The sequence below is a fragment of the Camelus dromedarius genome, chromosome 3 (genome assembly GCF_036321535.1).
Source record: "Camelus dromedarius isolate mCamDro1 chromosome 3, mCamDro1.pat, whole genome shotgun sequence".
Classification (NCBI taxonomy): Eukaryota; Metazoa; Chordata; class Mammalia; order Artiodactyla; family Camelidae; genus Camelus; species Camelus dromedarius.
In genome coordinates this window covers 12,253,556-12,275,014 of record NC_087438.1, presented here as the reverse complement: position 1 = coordinate 12,275,014, position 21,459 = coordinate 12,253,556, and the positions used below count along the sequence as shown (strand labels likewise).

Here is a 21,459-nt window from a genome sequence, read left to right as displayed (position 1 = left end):
AAGCTGGGTGGGACCTGAGAAAAATCCAGGCGAGGCTGAAGGGGGAGGCAGAGGCCGGAGCATGCACAGACCACAGGCCACAGGCGGGATTTTGTCTGAATGGAAGAGGCCTTAAGTGAGACAGGGAGGTGGGTTTGCAAGGGCTGCTTCCGAGGTGGCTCAGAGATTGAAGAGGGATAGGGTTGGGTGTGGGGGACTAGGGTAGGGTGACCGGACTTGGGAAGGTGGTGAGAACAGATGGCCTGGCTGGGCCTTTGTCACGTGATGGAGCGACCCCCTGGGTTTTGAAAAGCCAGTTGGCTTATCAGAGCTGCTCACCTCTGCTGGGTATTTGGGGAAATTTACCAGTTTTTCTGTAGTCTGTCTGTCTTCAGATCCCCGCTTACTGGGCTGCAGAGTAGTTTCTTACTGTTCAAGTACTACTTTCTAACCGATAGCTCATGGAAACCTCAATTAAAAACACATTTGCCTCTTATTACATCTGCAAGACTTTTTCCTCTTTCTGTTATCCCATTCAGAGTATTTGGTCATGGTTGGGAGGAGGAGAGGGCAGTTTTGGGGTGAAAGCACATACTTTCTGCTGCCTAATGTATAATTAATTGTCTCATTTTATTTGTCTTAAGTCTAAGCCACCAGTAACTCAGATAATGAGCTGGCATGTGCCCTCAAGAGTTCAAGAATTCAGCAAACATAGCTATTGAAATGGTGGTGGGGTTTGTATTACAGTAAACAGATACATTTTTCTTGCTCCCTTTGGTAAAATATGTCACAGGGCAATTTACGCACCAAGTCCCCCCAAGCTGTTTTAATCATCTTATACACGGGGCGCGTAGAGGTCACATTTTTAGAGCGATTCTGATTTATCACATTCTTTTATTGTTGTTTCAGAGGGACAGAAAAAGGTGGTTCTTCTATCTCCCCCACGTGAATGTTGAACTATGTATGGTAGGTTAGGTTGGGGCAGGTGATGATGGATAAGTCATACATACCTTTGCTGGTTATCACTGGGAAATTTGATATATTCCCTAAAATGGGAAAAAGCAAATAAAGAGGAGACATTGCCTTCATGCCTTTGGACACACACCACCACCCTCTTAGCCCACAAAATTACATTTCTAGAGTCTAGTAGGTTTTCATGGTGACATGCTGTGACCAGTAGCCCACACATGGCTAGCGGGCAATGGAAAAATGGCTGTTCTGAACTGAGGTGTGCAGTGAGTGCAAAATACCCACCAGACTTTGAGAATTAGTATGTTAAAAAGAATATAAAATTCTCAATACATTTTTTACATTGCTTGCATGTTGAAGTTATTTTTGCATCTATGGGGTTAAATAACACATTAAAATTAATCTCACTTGTTTCTTTTTACTTTTTTCAAAAAATGTGACTGCTGGAAAATGTAAAATCCCATATGTGGGCTTTTTTTTTTTTTTTTAATTTATTTTAATGGAGGTCTGGGGATTGAGCCTAGGACCTCGAGCATGCTAAGCGTGCCCTCTCCCACTGAGCTATGAGCACCGCCACCCCCAAATCCCGAATGCGGCTTGCATCGGTTCTGTTGGGGAGTGCTGGCCTGAAGAGGCACTTACCCAGACAGCAAGAAGGTTCCTAGGGAACCCCCAGCCAAGGAGCAGGGAGCTCCTGAAAGTTTTATCTCTGGAGTCCTGTGAGCTGCTTGTGGTAACTCCAGCGATAACTCCAGGCGCTCTTACCCTAAGGAGAACAGCACTGCTTCCTGTTACTTTGCTCGGCCGCTCCAGGCCTCCCCGCTCTGCAAGCAGTGCTTCTCAGAAGAATTCGGCTTATCTCCCAGTCTCTGACTGATGACAGCAAGAGGGCACACATACTTGTAGGTCAGTGCTTTCTTCCAACAAAGGGAGTTGAAGGAGTTCTTGACTTGAGTGGGGCCTGTAGAGATGTAGTGACACTCTGCAGGTGCTTCATGGCATTGGGTGTTTGCCCTGATCGCCCTGAATTTTGGCTTGGCTCTTTGTCCTCGAGTTTTCTATGATCCACGTGTATTTCAAACAAAACTCTTTTGGGGGCTTTTGCCCTTTTCAGTCAGTGAAGGAGTTTTGGAACCTTTTTAGCTCTGCCCTTCTGAATGGTGCGAGATCCTGGAGCCCAGACGGGATGTCCCCGGGAGAGCCGTCACTGTCACCCGTGAATGGAGACAGGGGAGGTAAGTGGGGGTTTCTCTAGATTTCCAGTGTCTGTTGCCAAACAGCTGTGACATTTGTAGGTAGAACAAAGACATTTGGATTGTAGGAATGAGAGGCCTTCAGGTTTGTCTGGTGTTGGCAAGAGACAGCAGCACACAGTCTTGGAAGAAGATGCTTTGCCATTGGAAAAGCCAAGCTGAGCTTAAACGTTGACTTCGTGGGTTTGTTTAGGGGTGCTAGTTTCACACACGGGGGTGGTACTTTGTGTCTGTCTTGGAGTAGGATATTACGGTGTTCTATTGGAGTCGCATTACAATGGTGGTGGCATTGCAGAGTCCCTCACTAATGCTAATCAAGGGCTTTTTTTTTTTTTTTTTAACAAAGGGTATATTTTTAGGTGATGTCTAGCAAGCCAGTTTTGTTACAGGTTCAGTTTGGTGGGAACTTCTAAAGTAATTTTTAAAAACATGTTTGAAAGTGACTTTCAACTAAGTTTCAAGACAAACACATGGATTGCCGTGAGCGTTAATTATTGGAGTAGATAAAAACTGGAGATGTACACATGGGTATGTGGTACATTACTCAGGAGCAGTGCATTCTGCTTTGTGAGCAGAATATTTACATTGTTAACTCACTTCCTTCCTTTTCCTTCCTTCCTTTTCTTTCTTCCCTCCCTGCCTCTCTTCCTTCCTGAGTTTGCTTGGACCTAATGCTTTTCTCTCTTGGGGGAAGTATTTAGGTCAGTGGTTCACACTAGGTACCCTAGATTTGAGCTGGTGTTGGCTTTGTGCGGGGTTCCAAAGAGGCATCAAGTGTTTCCTAAGGGCCAGACTAGGTGTGAGAATCTCTGAACTTGGTGAACTTGCAGGTGTGGGGAGGAAGAAGGCCTCGAACACTTGGGTCACCACCTGGAAGGCCTGGGCCCAGGGTCGGGGTGGGGCCCCTGCCCTGCCCCCTATCTGGAGTTCATCCCTGGGCGTCGAGCTGGGGCCCCTGCCCTGTCTGCCCATCTGGAGTTCATCGCTGGGCACTGTTGAGGTTTCAGAGCTCCATGGGCATGTGGTTCTGCTGAAGTCAGGGACGAAAGCCTCCCTTCTAGACCGTGTCTATCCTGTGGGAGTTTATTGGCTGTTTGCCTGGCCTGTCAGTGGGTCATGAGCATTCTCTCCTGCAGTGCTTTCCTGCTGTGAAGTAGAGGAGGGCTCCGCTGTCCAGAGAGAAGATGAGAGGCCGGGAGGACTGCTGGGAGAAGAGGGGCCAGGAGCTGCGTGATGACCTGAAGTTGGGCTTAGAGCAGAATCCCGCCTCCTCGGGGCTCTGCCTGGCCCTGCTTAACCCCCGCCCTGTCCACCCTGTTCCACCCGAGGAGCCCCTCTGAGTTTAGGGCTCACCCCCGTGGGTTTTTATTGCTCACACGCCCTCACTGCCAGCCGTGAGTCGGGCTTCTCCCTGAGTGGGGCAGTTCATGTGTACGGGGGCTTCAGTTGTGGCTGGAGTGGTTTGGGAAGGATGGAGCGGGCTGGGAGGGAGGACTGGCTGTGCTGGACTCCACTAACGCACTCGTAGGAAATTTCCTCTGCTCTCTGCTGGATGGAGCCTGTCCTCAGCACTGGCCCTCGGGTAGTAGGAGGTTTCCTAGGAAGGAGAAAGGGGAGCAGAGGGCCTTCCCATTTGACCAGGGCCACTTTGGTCTGGCTGGGGCCTGGCATCCAGGAGTTGGGAAGAGGCTGACCAGGAGCCAGAAGGAACTGGGAGGGACTTACAGCTTCATGTGACCTGCCCCGATGGGGCCCCAGGGAAGATTTGTTTGCAGGACCCAGACTCAGAGCTTCATGTGACCTGCCCCGATGGGGCCCCAGGGAAGATTTGTTTGCAGGACCCAGACTTGTCATTCCCCCGACACCCCGGGCTGGACTCATTCAGTGGGGTCTCAGCTCCAGCCCCCCGCCTGCCTCTGCCCACCCATGCATGCTGCTCGAGGGGATCTTGAGACTTTCCAAGCTTAGTGACTCAGAGTCTCATGGGCTGAGATGGAATTAAAAGTTGATATCTCAGAAAGACTTTGGCTGCTGTGGGTTTTGTTTTGTTTTTATGAACATGCTTGGAAAAAAGTCTATTGCACTGTAAGACAGTGTGCCCCAATTTTTATTGGTAAGCGGGGAAGCAATTTTAGTCTTTAGTGGTTTCCAGAGCTTGGTCAGTTAGAGTTTGAGACTTTTCTTTCTTGAACTAAAGGAAGGTGAATGCCTTCATTGTTTGGTGTATGGAGCTGTTCGTAGTTTCCAGTCAGTGGTTAAGTGGAGCAGGTAAGCCATCTTACGGTGTGTGTTAGTCTACACTGGTCCTTGGCTACTTCGCGGAAAATTGCACCCTTCACCTTGAGACTTCCACCTGCTGCCTGGGGGTCTGTCCTGTTCATCGTCAGAACCCTGCTCTCGTGTGGCTTGCTGCCTTCACCGACACTCCCACATGCGGGGACGCTGCCTGTGTCCCCAAATGAGTCCTGTGGTGTCAGGTTTAAATGATCTACTTAAAAAATCGTCCCCCTTGGATGCAGGTTTCTGGAAGTCAGGTTTGTCTGTTAGGAACCTTTGTCCTGTGTCTCTGGCCCGGCAGCTCTGTTGTTCAGTCCACGACCACTTCTCTCCGTGGAGAGTTCCTGCTGATCCCCTCCCCTTTGTACTTGGACTTAGCCCCCTTCATCCCCACAGTCCCCTGGGAGGGAGGGCGTGTTCTTTTCTGCTCTTCTGTAGAGGAGGAAACTGAGGGCCAAGAAGGTGAACTTGACCCAGGCCGCGTGGCTGAGGCAGGAAAGCCTGGACTCCCATTCAGGAAATTGGACCCCTGGATTGAGCCATCACTGGAAGCCACGACACTGCAGTCTAACTTCAGGGAAAAGCTAAGACAGTCCCCGACAGAGGGATGTTCCACAGAACACCTGACCTGTACTCCTTGGCACTGTCAAGGCCTTTAAACACTGTCGGGGGGCAGAGAAGCCCTGAGGAGGAAGGATGACCCGATAGAAAGTGCTGGATGGGAACCTGGGACAGAAAAAGGGTGTTAGGGAAACGCTGGTGTGAAATCCAAGCAAAATGCGGAGTTGTGTTCATGATAACACACCTATGTTGGCCCCTTAGAGGGGACAGTAGCAACATGAGATGTTAACAGTTGGGGGAACCTGCGTGCAGGAGGGTGGGGACCATCTGTATCAGCTTTGCAGCTTCTCTATAAAATCTGAAACTATTCTAAAATAAAAGGTTGATTTACAGCAACAACAGCAAAACCACCAGAACCCCGACTACATTCTGCAGCCTCTCTGGTCTGTTCTACTCCAGGTGCCCCGTGTCCTCACTCCTCCATGTCTGGTGCTCACTGAGGAAGGAGGCAGAGGCCTGTGTCCTTGGGGAAGAGTCTGGGATTTCACCCCAAGTTAGTAATGCAGGCACAAGCAGGCGTTGCCACTGGGCTGTTGGATATGCTGTCTCCTAGAGAAAATGTCATTCTGTGCCCAAATCTCTATGGAACCCAAGAAGAGATGGAGTTTGGAGAATAATGAAAATGGTTTGCCACAAGAGAGAAATAATTTTATTGAGAGAAAATCTTGGTAGGTATCAACTAGAAGAAACACAGGCACTTAAGTCAAGTAAAACATTTCCGTCCTTTTCACCTCCATCACCTTCCTGCTGGGTGTAGCTTGTCTTTGTGAGTTATTTTTAAATGCTTCGGAGCTGGAAAGAAACCGAAGTTGTAGCTTTGGTGGGTTTGGAGGAAAGGTTGGTTCGCCTGGTGAGTTAAACTAGGCCTTTGTGTTCCTAGGTTCTATAGCAAGGCATTCAGAGGAAAGAAAAATGAAAGCTGTACCATGGCTAAAAGCCGTTCTGGGCGTGACCCCGGAGGGTGCTGGCAGCAAGACCCCAAATACAGACACTGCCACGTTGTGTCGAGGGCCCTGCGGCTTTGGAGCACTTTGGTTAGCTGTCCCGAGTGCCCTTCTTGTGCTTGGACAGCAGACAAGTTTAGATGACTCTCATCTTGTACAGAGAAGTCTCAGGTATTAACAGTTGTCCTGAGCCACAGGTAGTGAAGCTGAGGTTTGAGTCCACACTGCAGGGGGAGCAGCCTGTGTGGTTTTCACGGCCTCTTTACTGCAACCTGAGCGGCCTTTCGTCTCTCTGTGAGCAGCACTGTGCCTCTAAGGGTCACCGTGTGTTCCCAGAGCAGAGAGCAGGGCCCTGCGATGGGATTTGGGATTGAGAGTGAATCAACACTTGTCCCTCATCGAGTGTGCCCGGCCCTGCTCTTGGCTGGGAATTCACTGGCAAGGAAAACAGCCCACCCCTGCCTCCTGTAATTCAGGTGGTAAGAGTTCTAGTGTAACATGCATCACACCGTCCAAGCTCTGACATAACTTGTCCTGCTGCTCTTGGGAAAGCATACACAGCTAGCTAGCTATGGCCATTTCCAGAGGTCTCTCGGTGAGGGAGTCGCTTTCTAGGTGTCTTCTGAAGTCCTGACATTGGTCTGCTGAAAAATCATACTGATTTTCCTTTGCTTGTAAATGATGGAGACTCAATAAAAACCAGTGTACACCGAAAAGAGGACCTTCTTGGCATATTTAACGCGGGAGGTCAGGGCTCAAGATGGCCTTTGGTGAACTGGATCCAGGGAGTGAATGAAGCCAGGTACGGGGCAGCCTGTCTTTCTCTTCTTGCTTGTCTGTCTCCCTCTCCTCTTTTTTTTTTTTTTTTTTTTTTTTTTTTAAGTGAAAGCAAGTTTATTTAGAGAGAGACATTCCATGGACAGAATCCGGTTGGTTTCAGAAGGGAGAGCAGCCCCTCTCCTTTTTTATTTGCGAGATGATTCACGTATCATGGATGTGAGTCTTTTTAAAGTATCCCATTCAGTGGTTTTTAGTATATTCACTAAATATAGTACTGTTACGTTATTAGTTTATACTAATATTATTTATATAGTATATGTTAATATTGTATCATACTAATAGTTATTAATATATAATACTACACTAATATATTATACTAACATTGTAACAATATTATAGTATTAATATATACTAATAGTTGTGCAGCCATCACCACTGTCTAACTCCAGAACATTTTCATCACTCCAGAAAGAAACCCCACACCAATCAGCAGTCACTCCCTAGTCCCAGTCACTGCCTACACCTGCCCTGGGCAACCAGCAATCTGCTTCCTGTCTGCATGGCTTTACCTTTGGGACATTTCATGTAAATGGGCTCACGTGATGTGTGGTCCTTTGTGACTGGCTGCTTTCACTTAGTGTAATGTTTTCAAGGCTCATCCATGTTGCAACATGTAACATTTCCTCTTTTTTAAATCACTGAATAATACTCCATTCTATGAATATGTCACATTAAAAAAAAATCTGTTCTTCAGTTGATGGACACTAAGGGGGTTCCCCCTTTTGGGCTGTTGTAAATCATGCTGGTGTGAACCTTTGTGTACAAGTTATTGTGTGGACATATGTTTTCATTTCTCCTGGGTATACAGCTGAGAGTGGAATTCCTGAGTCATCTGGTAACTCTGTCTTCTAACTTTTTGAGGACCTACCAGACTGTTTTCTGCAGCAGCTGCACTGTTTCACATTCTCACCAGCAGGGTATGAGGATTCTAGTTTCTCCACGTCCTCACCAACATGTTTTCTTGTCTCTTTGATTGGACTGGATTGTCTCTTAAGCATCTCTTAATTCAGGCAGTATGACTTCATGAAAAACATGAAATGTTTTTGAAATTCAGTAAAATTCTGTAGAGGAATTAATCTATGTGCAGCTGAGATGAGAAATAGCCATTTTATTTAGTTCCTACTGTGTCCTTGGGTCATTCGTTTTTATGAAGTAATGACAAACTCCTGTTCTGAGTAAGTTTGTGTATTTTTTCTAAAAACAGATGGTAGCCAGAACACAGTCAGGGCTGCATGAAGATTATCTTACTAGTTTTTGTTTGTTTATGGCTTGTGTGTGTGTGTGTTTAAGAAAAGTATTCTTGTCAAGAATAGGAAAGGACAAACTCTAGGAAATAAAAGGTAAGGGATGTCTGGTATTACATTCCACGAAGAGTGAAAACATCTTGTAATGGTCTTTTGTTATCCCTTCTGTTCTATATCTCCTACTGTTTCCACTAAAAGGGAGACTGGAATGCAGTTCTAAAGCCAGCTATTTTGTGTCCCTTAGAGAGGATTTCCCACTAGTTTTTGAGACCTTAAAAGCAGAACAGTTTTATTCATTTTATAGGGTCTGCACGTCCTTTCCCCAATTAGCTACTTCTCTTTCTTGCCTTATTCTACTGCTCTTCCTGTTGCATAATTACTTCCTTTGGAAGAAAGACTGTAGGATGAAGGTATTAGAACAGGCATCATTTTACCTCTAACATATTGTAAATGTTTCAGAGCAGGAATGGTTTATATACGGGTGAATCTTTCACAGCGCCTGGTACATAGTAGTGGCTCAAAAGATACTTGTGGGAAGGTGGGAAGGATGGGCTTGTGGAAGGGCAGCCAGATGGATGTATGGATGAGTGGTTGGATGAATGGGTGGATGAGTGGATGGATTTATGGATGAGTGGATGGATGGATTTATGGGAGAGGTGACTTACAGATGATTGAATGAATTTTAGGCGCATTGGCTAATACTTTGGGTCTATTTTCTGATCTCTTTTAAACATATATGTTGGCTTTGTGATGATTGGTTAATTAATAGTGGAATAATTTGATTTTTGTTCCTTGGATTTTCACATTCCTACAGTGTCTGAGATTGTCTCAGCAACTTGGAGATGTCTCATTTCTCTCAGTGTTAACGTGTTTTCTGGGATAGTTCTAGTCACTGTAGTTTAAAAGGGTAACTGAAAAGCTGTTTTGAAGAGTTCTGAGGAAGGCAGGAAAAATCAGAATCTAAAACCAGGGCTGAGTCAGTCAGCAAGTTGAAACCCCATAACCATGGAAATAAACTCTTTAAAGAATTATATGTTCACAAATTAGGTGTTGTGGCCATTTAGCATAGTTTGTTTTGGCTCTGATTTTGATTGGGAGTCGGGGATGTCGATGACTCCTTTTTTGTATCTTTCCATGGGGAACCTTGAGCAAAGGTTAGTTTGGCAAAAGCTTTTACTGTTTTCTTTTCTTTTTTCTCCCTTTCCATCTCCTGCTTTTCATGTACGTTTCATGTTGTTTTGTGTTTTCATGTCATGTTTGTTTTGAAGCTACACCTCATCGTGGTGACAGAGTGTGACCTTATGGGCGGACAACGGGAAAGAATATGGATGCCACGTGATCCTTCTCACTGGTTGTTGCCCAAAGACATAGGACCAATTGTGGACTTTATCGTAATGAATGTGGGCAAGCTCAGTAAACACCCATGCTGTTTTTCAGGTGTGTTTAGGGTTAGATGCTTGGGACATTACACATCTTCCTGTAGGGACAGTGCTGTATAGGCTCCTTAGGCTCGTAGGCAAGCCCAAGAAATGATGTTGATGATGGTGGTGACACAGCTACAAATGCACTGTAGCTACAAATGGCTGGAATGTATTTCTTATCTTAAAAAGCACTGCCTTTAAAGACGTCTGTAGGCCTGTCTGGGGAGTTACGCAGCACTTCTGACAGCCTTGGGAGCGGTTGCGGGGAGGGGTTGTCCAAGTTCTGAAAAAGAATGTCAGCAACACCCTTTCCTCTAGAATGTGATGGTGGCATCAGCTCCAATGGGTGTAGAACAGTTGTTCCTGGTGTTGCCTGTTACAGAGAACAAACACCACCTCCGTTCCACAGCCACAGGCAAATGGTACAAACTTGGGATCTTCACATCACGTATTTCCGACATTCCAGGCTGTGTGCTCACATTTTCTCTCTTGAGCCTCCTGTTCCTCCTTTTCCCTCCCCAGCGGTCAGTGCTGGCCGGGCACTAGCTGAGTTCTGCCCCCTTTGAGAACTGAGCCTGAAACCTGCAGGTTCCGTTCGGTGCTGAGCAGCCCTGGGCTCTTTGGAGCCTAACACAGCTGTGCAGAAAGGAGTACTAGCCTCAGGTCTGAGAACCCCCAGTCCCATGGAGGAAGTGAATCAGGGGATCACTCAGCCCCCGTGGCCCCGAGCTCTCTGCCTACTGTGTGGTCAGGGGTGCACAGGCCACCCACTGCTGTGGGGATGCTGGGGACGGTGGCTGCCCTGCTGCTTGCTTATTTCCAGGTCCCCTCCTAGGGGATGAAGAGGTGGCCGTCTCTGCGGGGGAGATATCTTGGGTTCCACTTTGCTCTTTCATTTTGAAGTCTCCTGGGTCTGTCCCCAGCCAGCCGTGCTCCTTTGTCCCCGCTGCATCTTTCATACTCATTTTGTACGTGTGATTATGCTCCCCTTCCTTCTCATCTGCGCTGTTTCCAGACATTCTGACAACTTGTGCATCGAGCTTTGCAAGCACGTGGGGTTGAAGTCGCCCCAAGGTGAAAAGAGCGCAGGTTTTTGGCAGGTTTTGTCTGTGCAGTTCCAACCATCTGCGTAAAAACATTAAGTCAGTTCTAAACATGAAAAGTGCATTTAAAAAAAAACCAAACAAACCCCAAACAGCGCAGTGGACAGAGGGAAGGGAGAAGAGCGAGCCTTCCAGCACCGTCATCAAGCCCTCGGCTTCGGGGCCCTTGTTCCCTCCCTTCGTCAGATGTTTTGAATCAGACCTTGGAGGCGCCTCCCTCCCTCCGGTCAGCACCCAGCCGAGGTCACTGGAAATGAGACCTGCCCCAGGTAGACTGCATCTGGGCTGATCCTACTTCCGGAGGTTGTGGAAATTCCTAGAATTTAGACGGTGGAGTCTGCTTTCAATTAATGGTTTTGAAAACTCGTTTAATTTGCTTGTGGCTCTAGAACTTAATGTTACTCTAGACCAGTGGTTCCCAACCAGGGCAGTCCCCTCACCGACAACAAATAATGACCTCATCCATGGTGTCAGTCGTGACGAGGTTGAGGCACCTGCGTTCGAGCTTTGTATGTGATAAATGCCGTGTGTCCTTTGAGGTGGATTTGAGAAATAAGGATTAGAAAAAAATAACATAAGTTGATGAGAAGGTATTTCCTACTCCCAACAACCACAAAAATGACTGTAAAACAGAGGAGATCTCACTTACATGTGAAACCTCTCCCCAGACCTCCCACCCCCACCAATTCATAAATACAGAGAACAGGTTATCGGTTTCTAGAAGTAGGGGGTGGGTGAAGGGAGTCAAAAGGTGCAAAATTCCAGGTATAAAATAAGTCCTGGGGATGTATGGACAGCACGGTGACTACAGTAACGTTAACTGTATTGTATATTTGCAAGTTGCTAAGAGAGTAGATCTTAAAAGTTCTCATAAGAAAAAAAATTAACTGTGTAGTGATGGATGTTAATTAACTAGATGGATGTTACAGACTTTCTCTGTATATACAAATATCAAATCATCGTGTTGTACACCTAGAACTAATATGTCACATTTCAATTGTACCTCAACTTTTTAAATGCTCTTTAAATCCTTGTACTATAATATATTACCCACACCCTGTTTCTGGAATTGAGTGTCATCAAGAACAAGGTCCCTCCAAGTCCCCGCCTGTTACATGAGACATCTTCTGAGCCAGGTTACTTCTTCTTCTTTTTTTAATTGAAGCATAACTGAAGTGTAGTCTATTTACCATGTTGTGTTAATTTTTGGTGTATTGCATAGTGACTCACTTGTACATACATATATATATATTCTTTTTCATATTCTTTTTTATGATAGGCCATTACAAGGTATTAAATATAGTTCCCTGTGCTATCCAGTAGGACTTTGTTGTTTATGTATTTTATATACAGCAGTTAGTATCTCAAACTCACAATTTATTCCTCCCCACCTCCTTTCCCTCCAGTAACCATAAGTTTGTTTTCTATGTGTCTTTTTTTTTTTTTTATAAGAGTCTACATATAAGTGATCCCTATGGTATTTTTCTTTCTGTTTCTGGCTACTTCATTTATTATGACGATCTCCAGGTTCATCTGTGTTACTGCAAATGGCATTATTTTCATTCTTTTTTACGGCTGAGTAGTATTTCATTGTGTGCAAGTGTGTGTGTGTGTATCTCACATCTTCTTTATCCAGTCATCTGTTGATGGACGTTTAGTTTGCTTCCATATCTTGGCTGCTGTAAATAGTTTTGCTGTGAATATTGGAGTACATGTATCTTTTCGAATTAGAGTTTCCTCTGGATATATGCCCAGGAGTGGGATTGCTGGATCATAGGCTAAGTCTTCTTTCAGTTTTTTTAAGGAATTTCCATACTATTGTCCATAATTAAGCCAGGTTACTTCTTTACTAAGTCATTGTAGGCAAAAGAGAACCTTTTTGGTTGCTGAATTTACTGCAGATTTAAATAGCTGTATTAATTTATCTTATCTTACAAAACTATTTGACATCTTTGTCTGGAAAAAAAAAAAAAGGAGATCACATTTCCAGAACAAATTGTGACTTTATCATTTAAGTTGTTAGAGACTTCTGAACCGTGGTACTTAACGTGGGCCAGGGAAGCAGTTATGGGAGAAAAATAGGTGTGGTGCCTTGTTCTGGGTCTGACTGAGCTGTGTGTTTGGCTAAAGAATGTTCTCGTTTCTGTGAATCTGTAATTAGAACATGCCACACAGCATAGTATTTCAAGTCCATCGTCATTATCTCTTTTTTGGAGTTGTTTTCCTACCTTATTTTTAAACTTCAGTGTTTCAAAGTTCAGGAAAGATCATTATTAAAATCAGAAGAGAAATGTAATAGTTAAAAATAATTTTTTTTAAATGGGGCAACAGTAGGTTGAAATCTTTGATAGTGATTTTATCTTCTATTTACCTTAAATTAGGATCAGCAGACTTCCTGTGCAAAGGCCCAGGAGGTGAATATTTTAGGCTTTGCGTAGCTATGTTATGTTGCCATGGTAACAGGAAGGCGCCAGGTACAATTCCTCGCCTGGGAGGTAATGCAAGTCATAGACAGTTGGCTGGGGATTTATGATAATCTTCCCAGGAGGGGGGCCAGTAATTGAGACAAGGATACCCTTGACCACAGCCTCATCTGGAGATGAACTTGGACAAGTCTCCTTGTAGCTTCTGAACCCTGCTAGTCTGCGTTAATGGAGAGCGGGGACTTAATGAACCCAACACTGATCTTCAGAGTTTTAACACAGCTCTTACATGTGGTCATTATGGCTGTGTTGTGTGTGTGTGTGTGTGTGATACCACCATAGGTCAGTTATAGAAACATGATTGGGTTTTTCCCATAATGGAATGGTTAAACATTGTGTTCATGTATCAGTGAGAAGTATGTAGGCTGGGAGATGAACTTTTTTTAATGATTTGGAATTACCAAGGTGTAATTACATACCCATTGTAGATTCACAGTTGAATGAGTTTTAGTGCATTTATACAGTTGTGCAGCCATCAGCACAATCCAGTTTTAGAATAGTTCCATTGTGCCCCAAAGTTCCTTTCTCCCCATTCAGTCAGTGTGTCTCTCCGCCCCTACACCTAGCTCTGGGCATCTATGCATCTAGTTTCCGTGTCTATGGATTTGCCTCTTCCAGAAATTTCATGTATATGGAACCCTATAATATGTGCTTTTTTGTGTGTAGCTTCTTTCATTTAGCATTTTTGAGATTCATCCTTGTTGGTGATTCTGTGATTTGGTTTTTGTTACTAAGACTTCCATTGTGTAGAAATCCTGTACCTGTTGATGGACATTTGAGTGTGCAGACAAAAAGATGTTGCCTGTGATCAGCTCCTGTAGCTGCCACCAGTGGTTTACCCCAAGGGGAACTGAGGATGGAGAAAAACACTAGATAATTAATGTATATCTAAGGAATAATTTCAGTGAGTCTAGACTCTTGCATCTTCCCATATGTGGAAAATCGTAACTTGAGCATAACTAAAATCATTAACTTGAGGTGTCTGGTTTTTGTGATTAGCAGTAATCTTTTGACATTCGACTCATTCCCCCCTCCCCCATCCCAGCAAAAACTCCCGTATATCCTGATTCCTCCCTTACCTCTTTGGAACTTGTTACTCAAAGCAATCTGAGTCTCCTGGGCTTTAGTTCTCAGTAAGGTCCCTGAATAAAGCATTAACTCAACTTTTAGGAAATGATTTCTAGTATTTGGCTATTAGGAATAATGCTGCTCTGAATATTTGCATACAAGGCTTTTTAAAAAAAATTTTTTTTTTAATTTGAGTAGGTATATATCCTAGGAGTTGAATTGTTGGGGCATATGGTAAGGTTATGTTTCACTTTTTAAGGAAGTGCCAAACTGTTTTCGTAAGTGGATGTACTGTGTTATATCACCACCAGCTTCTCCACATTGTCATCAACACTTGATATAGTCAGTCTTTTTTTTAAATTAGAGCCAGGAAATCTTTTTTTTTTCTTTTCTTTTCTTTTGAGTTTCATGGTTTTATTAACACAAATACAACGTGCATGAGCTGCCTATTCGTTTTCTTCGCTGCGCAGCCTGGCGTTGGGATTGGTGACTCTGATGGCCAGCTGGGCTGCTCTCTCCACAGTGGCTTTGCGGTTCTTGGAGGAGACGTTGTGAGCAATCTCAGCACAGTAACATCTGCTGCACATCAGCAGCACTTCGAGCTCCTCGACGTCGTGGAGCAGGAACTTGCGGAAGCCGCTGGGCAGCGTATGCTTTGTTTTCTTGTTGCTCCCGTAGCCAGTGCTGGGCATCAGGATCTGGCCCTTGAACCTCTTGCGCACCGTGTTGTCAGTGCCTCTGGGTTTCAGCCAGTTCCACTTAATTTTGACAAATCGGTCTGCCTGGTGCCGGATGAACTTCTTGGTCCTCTTTTTGACGATCCTGGGCTTCACGAGGGGTCTGAGGGTGGCCGTGATGCCGACTAGGAGATGGCTGCCACCTCTGTAGGTAGCGCCAAGGAAGAGAGGGTGAGTCAGGAAATCTTTTGCTGGCAGTGGAAAGATGGAATGCCTATGAACCTCGTTTTTGAAGAAGGGAAGGTATTACTTACTTCCCTATCTTAGAGGATTGTTCTGAAGATCAAAGAGACGGGAATTTGTATGCACCTGCTTTGTCTTGTAAAACTTGCTGGTGATGATGTGCAGAAAAGTTTTTAGAAGTTTAATTTAACACATATTGTCTCAGATTAAGGTGAAAATGTCCCAAGATTTAATAAAACATGTATTTCGTGATCAAACTTCTTCCACCTGCTTTTAGAGGCATATTTTTACTCCAATAGTGAGTTTTCTCTATATGCTGGGAGCTTTCTCCATATGCCTGCATTGTACTTAAATTATCAGCCTTATTTAACAATGACAGGATATAATGGTTTGCATATGGCAGGCAAATTTTTCTTCCCCACTCAAACTTGGATGGTCTGGTAAATGTCTGTGACTTTGTTTTCCAGTGCCTGTGGGTGGCCTCTTTGCTGGACCTGGGCATATGTGTTCTATTCAAATAGAAGGGAACAGAAAGTTTGGGGGCTGAGAGAAACCACCCAGAACAATCTCAGAACAATCTGTATAAAAATATCCATTTCAACAGTTTGACTTTGCAATTTTGATTCTATGGAAATCGCCTGTTTAAACTTTTTCAAAGAACAAAGGGCATGTTTTGAATGTATTTCCCTCTCTACCTGTGGAGGACTCCACTGTAGGTTGAGAAATACCAGCCAGTGGGCTCTAGATTTGAAGTCTGGGCTGGGTTTTGTAGAACTTGTTTATCAGCAGCTCTTCATACCTGTTGAGAAAGACCTTTGGACTCCGGAAGTTGCACTGTGTGTTTGATCGTGTAGGACTGTGTCAGCAAAGGGCTTTGTAATACTTTCAAGTGAGAAGGTTGAAAAGAACCACAGCAAAACTCAAGTAAAAGAAACTGTAAGCTGTGTAGCCTCTGGGAGTCGCAGTAAACGTTCTTTTGAGAAAGCAGCTGTTTGCTCATAAAGAAATCAGGACTGACAATCAGTTGTGTCATTCTTTCTGGAAGTTGGGGACCTGTGTCTCAGCCCAAAGTGGGAATCATTGGTATGTGACTGACTTGTGCGGGAATGGGAACTCGTCCCGTTGGCGTTATTGTGTTCTTTAAAGAAGGCAGTCTTCAGAATTTATAGAGAAGCACTTCCTGTTCATTTTTGATGCTGTTTTCCATCTTCATCTTGGAGGATTGAAGAAGTTTAGAGTTGACAACTTAAAATTCCCACAATAAAGAGAAAGGGGACGCCCACGGGGAGGGCCTTGTGTAGGGTCCTAGTAGGGGCTGTCAGGAGAGTCGCAGAACTCACAAGGGGAATTGCAGCCAATGCCATTTCAACCTTGGGCTCCAGCCACCTGGAACTTCTTGCAAATGCTTGTACCTGTGGCCCCTCCTCTGGGTCCCACTCCTTCCAGAGCCCGGAGGTCCAGCTTGCTGTCCCCAAATGCTTTCATCACACTCGAGGTTGAATAAGTGAGGATCCCGAGTAACGGTGACGACAGATGTTTTAGGTCCTGGGCTGGTGTGTTTTAAACAGGGTCATCATTGGCACTGAGGGAGTAAATTGTAAGTTGGATTTTTCTAACTTAAATTTTCCCTTCTAGAAGGAGTTGGGTGTGTTAATTGGCTACCTAGAGGGACCTTTGTGTGTGGTTATATTTTAGTTGTTGACTGACCTATTGATGCATTTTATTTATTAATGAATTATTTGAAGGAGTCAAATAGTGTGGTGTGTGGAAAGAGCATGGATCTGGGAATTGGAAAGATTTGAGACCTGGCTTGGTCACCAGCTATGTGACATTAGGCAGGGACTTAAGTTGTGAACCTCAGTTTTGGGGTGGGAATTCCTGTCTTACTGAGGGTTAGGTTAGTGTTACTATTATTTAGGCTCTTAGCACATGACTGTGACACCCCGTGGACACTCCATTACTAAGCTACTGTTTATGGTATCAAGAACACAATTTAAACTAGCGTAAAATGGTGAGTTTACTTAGTTTACTTCTATAATATTTATCATCTGCCATCTGTGTTAACAGAACAGTAGTAGTAGTAGTCCCTTGAACTAGAAGTTGAATGTTTAGCCAATGTATTTTGAATATGTCATTTAACATTTCAAATTGTAACAGAAATTAAGCAGACCGATGAAATGAGATCGAAAGTTCTAGGAAAAGAAGTTCAGTGTAACTGCTATGTCAGATAATTCTGGTATCGTATTTCCACTGTTCCATCTTTGTTGGAGTTGATGAAATTGTTGAGCAGAGTAGAAATAACATGAGATACTAAAGCTATTGCATTACATTGGGTATACATCATCAGTCATAAAAGTAATTCTTTTTTTCATATTGAGTATTTTTAAAATTACAGCATAGTTGATTTACAGTATTGGGTTAGTTTCAGGTGTACAGCATAGTAATTCAGTATTTTTGCAGACTATAGTCCATTAGAGGTTATTATAAGATAATGGATATAATTCCCTGTGCTAGACAGTATATTCTTGTTGCTTATCTATTTTGTATATAGCAGTTTGTATTTGTTAATCCCATACCCTTAATTTGTCCCTCCTCCCGTCCTCTACCCTTTGGTAACCACTGATTTGTCTTCTGTATCTGTGAGTCTCATTCTGTTTTGCATATACATTCATTTGTATTATTTTCTAGATTCCACATATAAGTGATACCACACAGTATTTGTCTTTCTTTTGTCTGACTTATTTCACTAAGCATAATACTTATTTAGGTCCATCTATGTTATGCAAATGGCAGTATTTCTTTTTTATGGCTGAGTAATGTTTCATTGTGTACCCACATATATATATATATATGAAACATCTTCTTGATTCAGTTGTCTGTTGATGGGCACTTGGGTTGCTTCCATGTGTTGGCTATTGTAAATAGTGCTCCTGTGAACATTGGGGTGCATGTATCTTTTCAAGCTAGTCTTTTCATTTTTTTCTGGATGTATACCCAGGAGTGGAATTGCTGGGTCATATGGTAGTTCTACTTTTAGTTTTTTAAGGAACTTCTATACTGTTTGCACAGTGGCTACACCCGTTTTACATTCCCACCAACAGTGTACAAGAGTTCCCATAAAGGGAACTTTATAATTTGAATGACCAGTGAACACCCAGTAATTTCTTGAAACTTTGTAATCACTCATCCTTGAAAACAAACGGTTTTCATGCTGTGAAATCAAAGGAAGAGGAAATTCAGCATTGAAAAGCTAAATATTAAGATTATCATTTCATTTGGTGGGAAAATAAAAAATGGAAATGAAGTCAATGCTAAAAAAAATCGTGCCCCAGGTTAAAACAGTGGGATCTGGAAGTTGCTGTCTCTTGGGCTCTCATCCTAAACTTTGGGGTGCATTAGGTGTCTGCTGGATTGGATTCTAATATTTACTAAAACTTCAGTCCCTTTCTTGGAGAGTCCAGTTGACACATGGCTTTGGTACAACCAGGAAGTCAGTGGAGCGCCCTGATGCCCTCCAAGTGGGCAGGTGCATGGGGCTTGGACCTGGAAAGAGGGGAGCCTGAGGGTCCCAAAGAGTTCTCAACTTGGGATGAAACAGTGCAGTGACCTGGTTAAACTTGTGGTTTCTGGATACGTGGTGTGGAGCAAATTTCTTTACCTCTAGGCCTCCAGTTCTCCATCCATAAAATGGGATGATACTGGTTCTTGCCTCAAAGTGGGTGCCTGAGTGAAATGAGAGACTCCTTATAAATCAGTTGCATTTTAGTGCTGTTTCCTCTGCCCGGTGGGACCCTTTCTCGGTCACACTTGTACGTATCTAAGGCTGTGGACGACACTTTCTTTGAAGAGTCATTCCTTCCTTGTTTGAGAAAGACATCTGCTTTTCAAAAAGTGGTTTTTTCAGGAAGGTAGTAGTCATAGTAATTTTAAGGGTGGTGTTTTGCCACAGAATGCAATGCAGACTCATAGTTAAATCCTGTTTGTTTTGTTTGCAGGGAGCACGGGTCTGGCTCAGAGAGAATGGCCAGCATTTTCCGAGTACTGTAGATTCCTGTGCCGAGGGCGTCGTCGTCTTCCGGACAGACTATGGTCAGGTGAGCACCAGAGCCCTCCGCTGCGGGACACAGGGTTCTCCTTCCTTGGGTGGCCTTCCGAAGGTCATGTGTGCATTCTCTCCCTGCCTCTCATGCCGTAAACATTTTTTCTAAGTGATAAAAATGGAATCTCAAAAAGGAGTATATAATGCACCCCTTGAGTGTGTGAGTGATGCAGTAAAAAAATTCCGCCAAATCAGAATAGAAGTGTTCCAGCCAGTTCAGGACAGAGAGCACTACACTTGTCTGGTCCTTCCTGGGGATCTGGAAGAATCAGAAGTAACAGGGTGCCAGCAATTGGAGAAAAAGTTCAAATACATTGTTATTTGCCAATTGATTTCGTTACCACTCTCCTTTAAAGTTCTTAAACTTTCCTAGTGTTGGAGATACTGGCCTGCCGGGGAGAATGCAGTGGTGTCCTCATCCCTGTAAGGACAGAACGGACCAAACCCCCCAACCTGTGCTTCCTCATCCACCTTGTTGAGCAGTGGAAGAAGCACCTTCTGTTTGTGGGAATCACTGCTCCAGGCTCCCCATTGTCTAGTGTAAAACAAGTGAAAAGCCGTATCACTGAAAATAAATACATGAATCCAGAATCTGGCTCACTGATTACATTGGACAATTGTAAAAGGAGACCAGCATCTCCATTTTAGAAGGAAACAAATTTTAAAAAATTTTGTAATTGACATATATTTGATTTACAATGTTTTGTTAGTTTCAGGTGTACAGCAGAGTGATGCAGTTATACATATGTATTCTTTTTAGGTTCTTCTCTGTTATAGGTTATTACAAGATATTGAATATAGTTGCCTCTGCTAAATAGTAGGTCCTTGTTGTTTATCTGTTTTGTATACAGTGGTGTGCATCTGCTAATCCCAAAGGAAGCCAATTTTAATGTTAAAAATGGATCCCTCCCTCCAAGACACATACTACAATTTATGACAGAAAGAACTAAAAGGACTTCATACGCCAGTATTTAAAACTCAGAGTTTCTGAATTTTGTTTGCAAGTTGAGACCAAAAACTTCAAGGTCAGCGTTGTGTAGTCTGAGGCTGATGGACTTCTTGGTTATCAGAACCTTGAGCAGAGATGGTCGCTTTGGTGGTACCTTCCTCATTTCTAGGCTTCGTAAGCAGTGATGTTTCTGGACTATCTTGCAATTCCTCAGTTTCTGTTTCGTCTGAGTGTCTTGAATGGCTCTTCAGTATTTGGTGGTGAAGATACAGCTGTTTTGTGTAGGTGGAGAGTGGGGGTGGGGGCAGGGAGAGGCAGGGCAGAGAGACCACGCGTCTCACAGACACCGATGCCCGGTCTGGTCTCTTTCCCATTGGGTTCTCAGGTGGTGTAGTGCCATCTATAAGCTAAGACTAAGTGCCTTGCTTCGGGGCACTGCTTAGATGTTTAAGTTCCTGTATGTAGAGTTGGTCACCTTCACTCTGTGTTGCCTTTTCACTTTTCCCAGATGCAAATTCAGTTCCTTATACACACTTTTTAAGATGATTTTAAAAAGGAAAACAGTATGTAAACAGTGTACTTGGCTTATGTCACTCTGTCCCAGAGAGGATTGTAAATAGGTTTTAATGAAATTTTTTTGTCGAATTATTTTTTAATACCAATGATATTTCCTTTGCTTTTCTTTTTTAACTTTGCCATTTCTGAAAAGAAGTTGTGGTAAAAAACACAGCATTAAAATCCCCATCCTAACCATGTTTAAGTGCACATTTCTGTAGTGTCAAGGACAGTCGCACTGCTGTGCAGCAGATCTCGAGAACTTTCTCATCTCGCAGTCCTGAGACTCTGTGCCCACCAAACGCTTAACTCCCCATCGCTCCTCCCCCAGCCCTTCGTAATCACCTTTCTACTTCCTGTCTCTGATTTTGACTACTTCAGGTACTTGGAGAAGTGGAATCATATGGTATTTGTCCTTTTTGGCTACTGGCTTGTTTGACCCAATGGAGTCTGTGTCACATGAGACCATTGCCAGCTGGTCGATGGGTGGCTCTTGGCGAGGGGGGCATGGGAAGGGATGGTCAGGCCAGTAGTTCTGTTTTTACCCTTGACAGTATTTATGGATTGTGGGTTTAGAAAGAACTAAACCAGAAAAGTATATACTGAAACATGAAAACAACTGCCAACTTTGACCCATAATCTTCAATCGGTCAGCAAATCCTTGGTCTTACACTGTCTACTCTGTTGTCCCCAAGTATAACAAGTGTAATTAGCTGGGCGACCCGTGTAGGAAA

General features: G+C 43.9%; 2 protein-coding genes across 2 annotated transcripts in view; one reads left to right on the top strand and one right to left on the bottom strand.

The window, feature by feature from the left end:
• Positions 1 to 21,459, top strand: part of MYO10 (myosin X) — a 192,799-nt gene that overhangs the window by 26,169 nt on the left and 145,171 nt on the right. Inside the window, exon 2 of the mRNA XM_031443472.2 lies at positions 19,118 to 19,216. Within this exon, the coding sequence (XP_031299332.2) occupies positions 19,118 to 19,216 (99 nt within the window). The remainder of the gene's footprint in view (positions 1 to 19,117; positions 19,217 to 21,459) is intronic.
• LOC105090641 (large ribosomal subunit protein eL32-like) lies at positions 14,649 to 16,486 on the bottom strand. The gene is made up of 2 exons (XM_064484598.1): positions 16,463 to 16,486; positions 14,649 to 15,161 (listed from the first exon to the last, which is right to left on the bottom strand). Exons 1-2 carry the CDS (start codon positions 16,484 to 16,486, stop codon positions 14,649 to 14,651), a joined length of 537 nt encoding a protein of 178 aa, XP_064340668.1.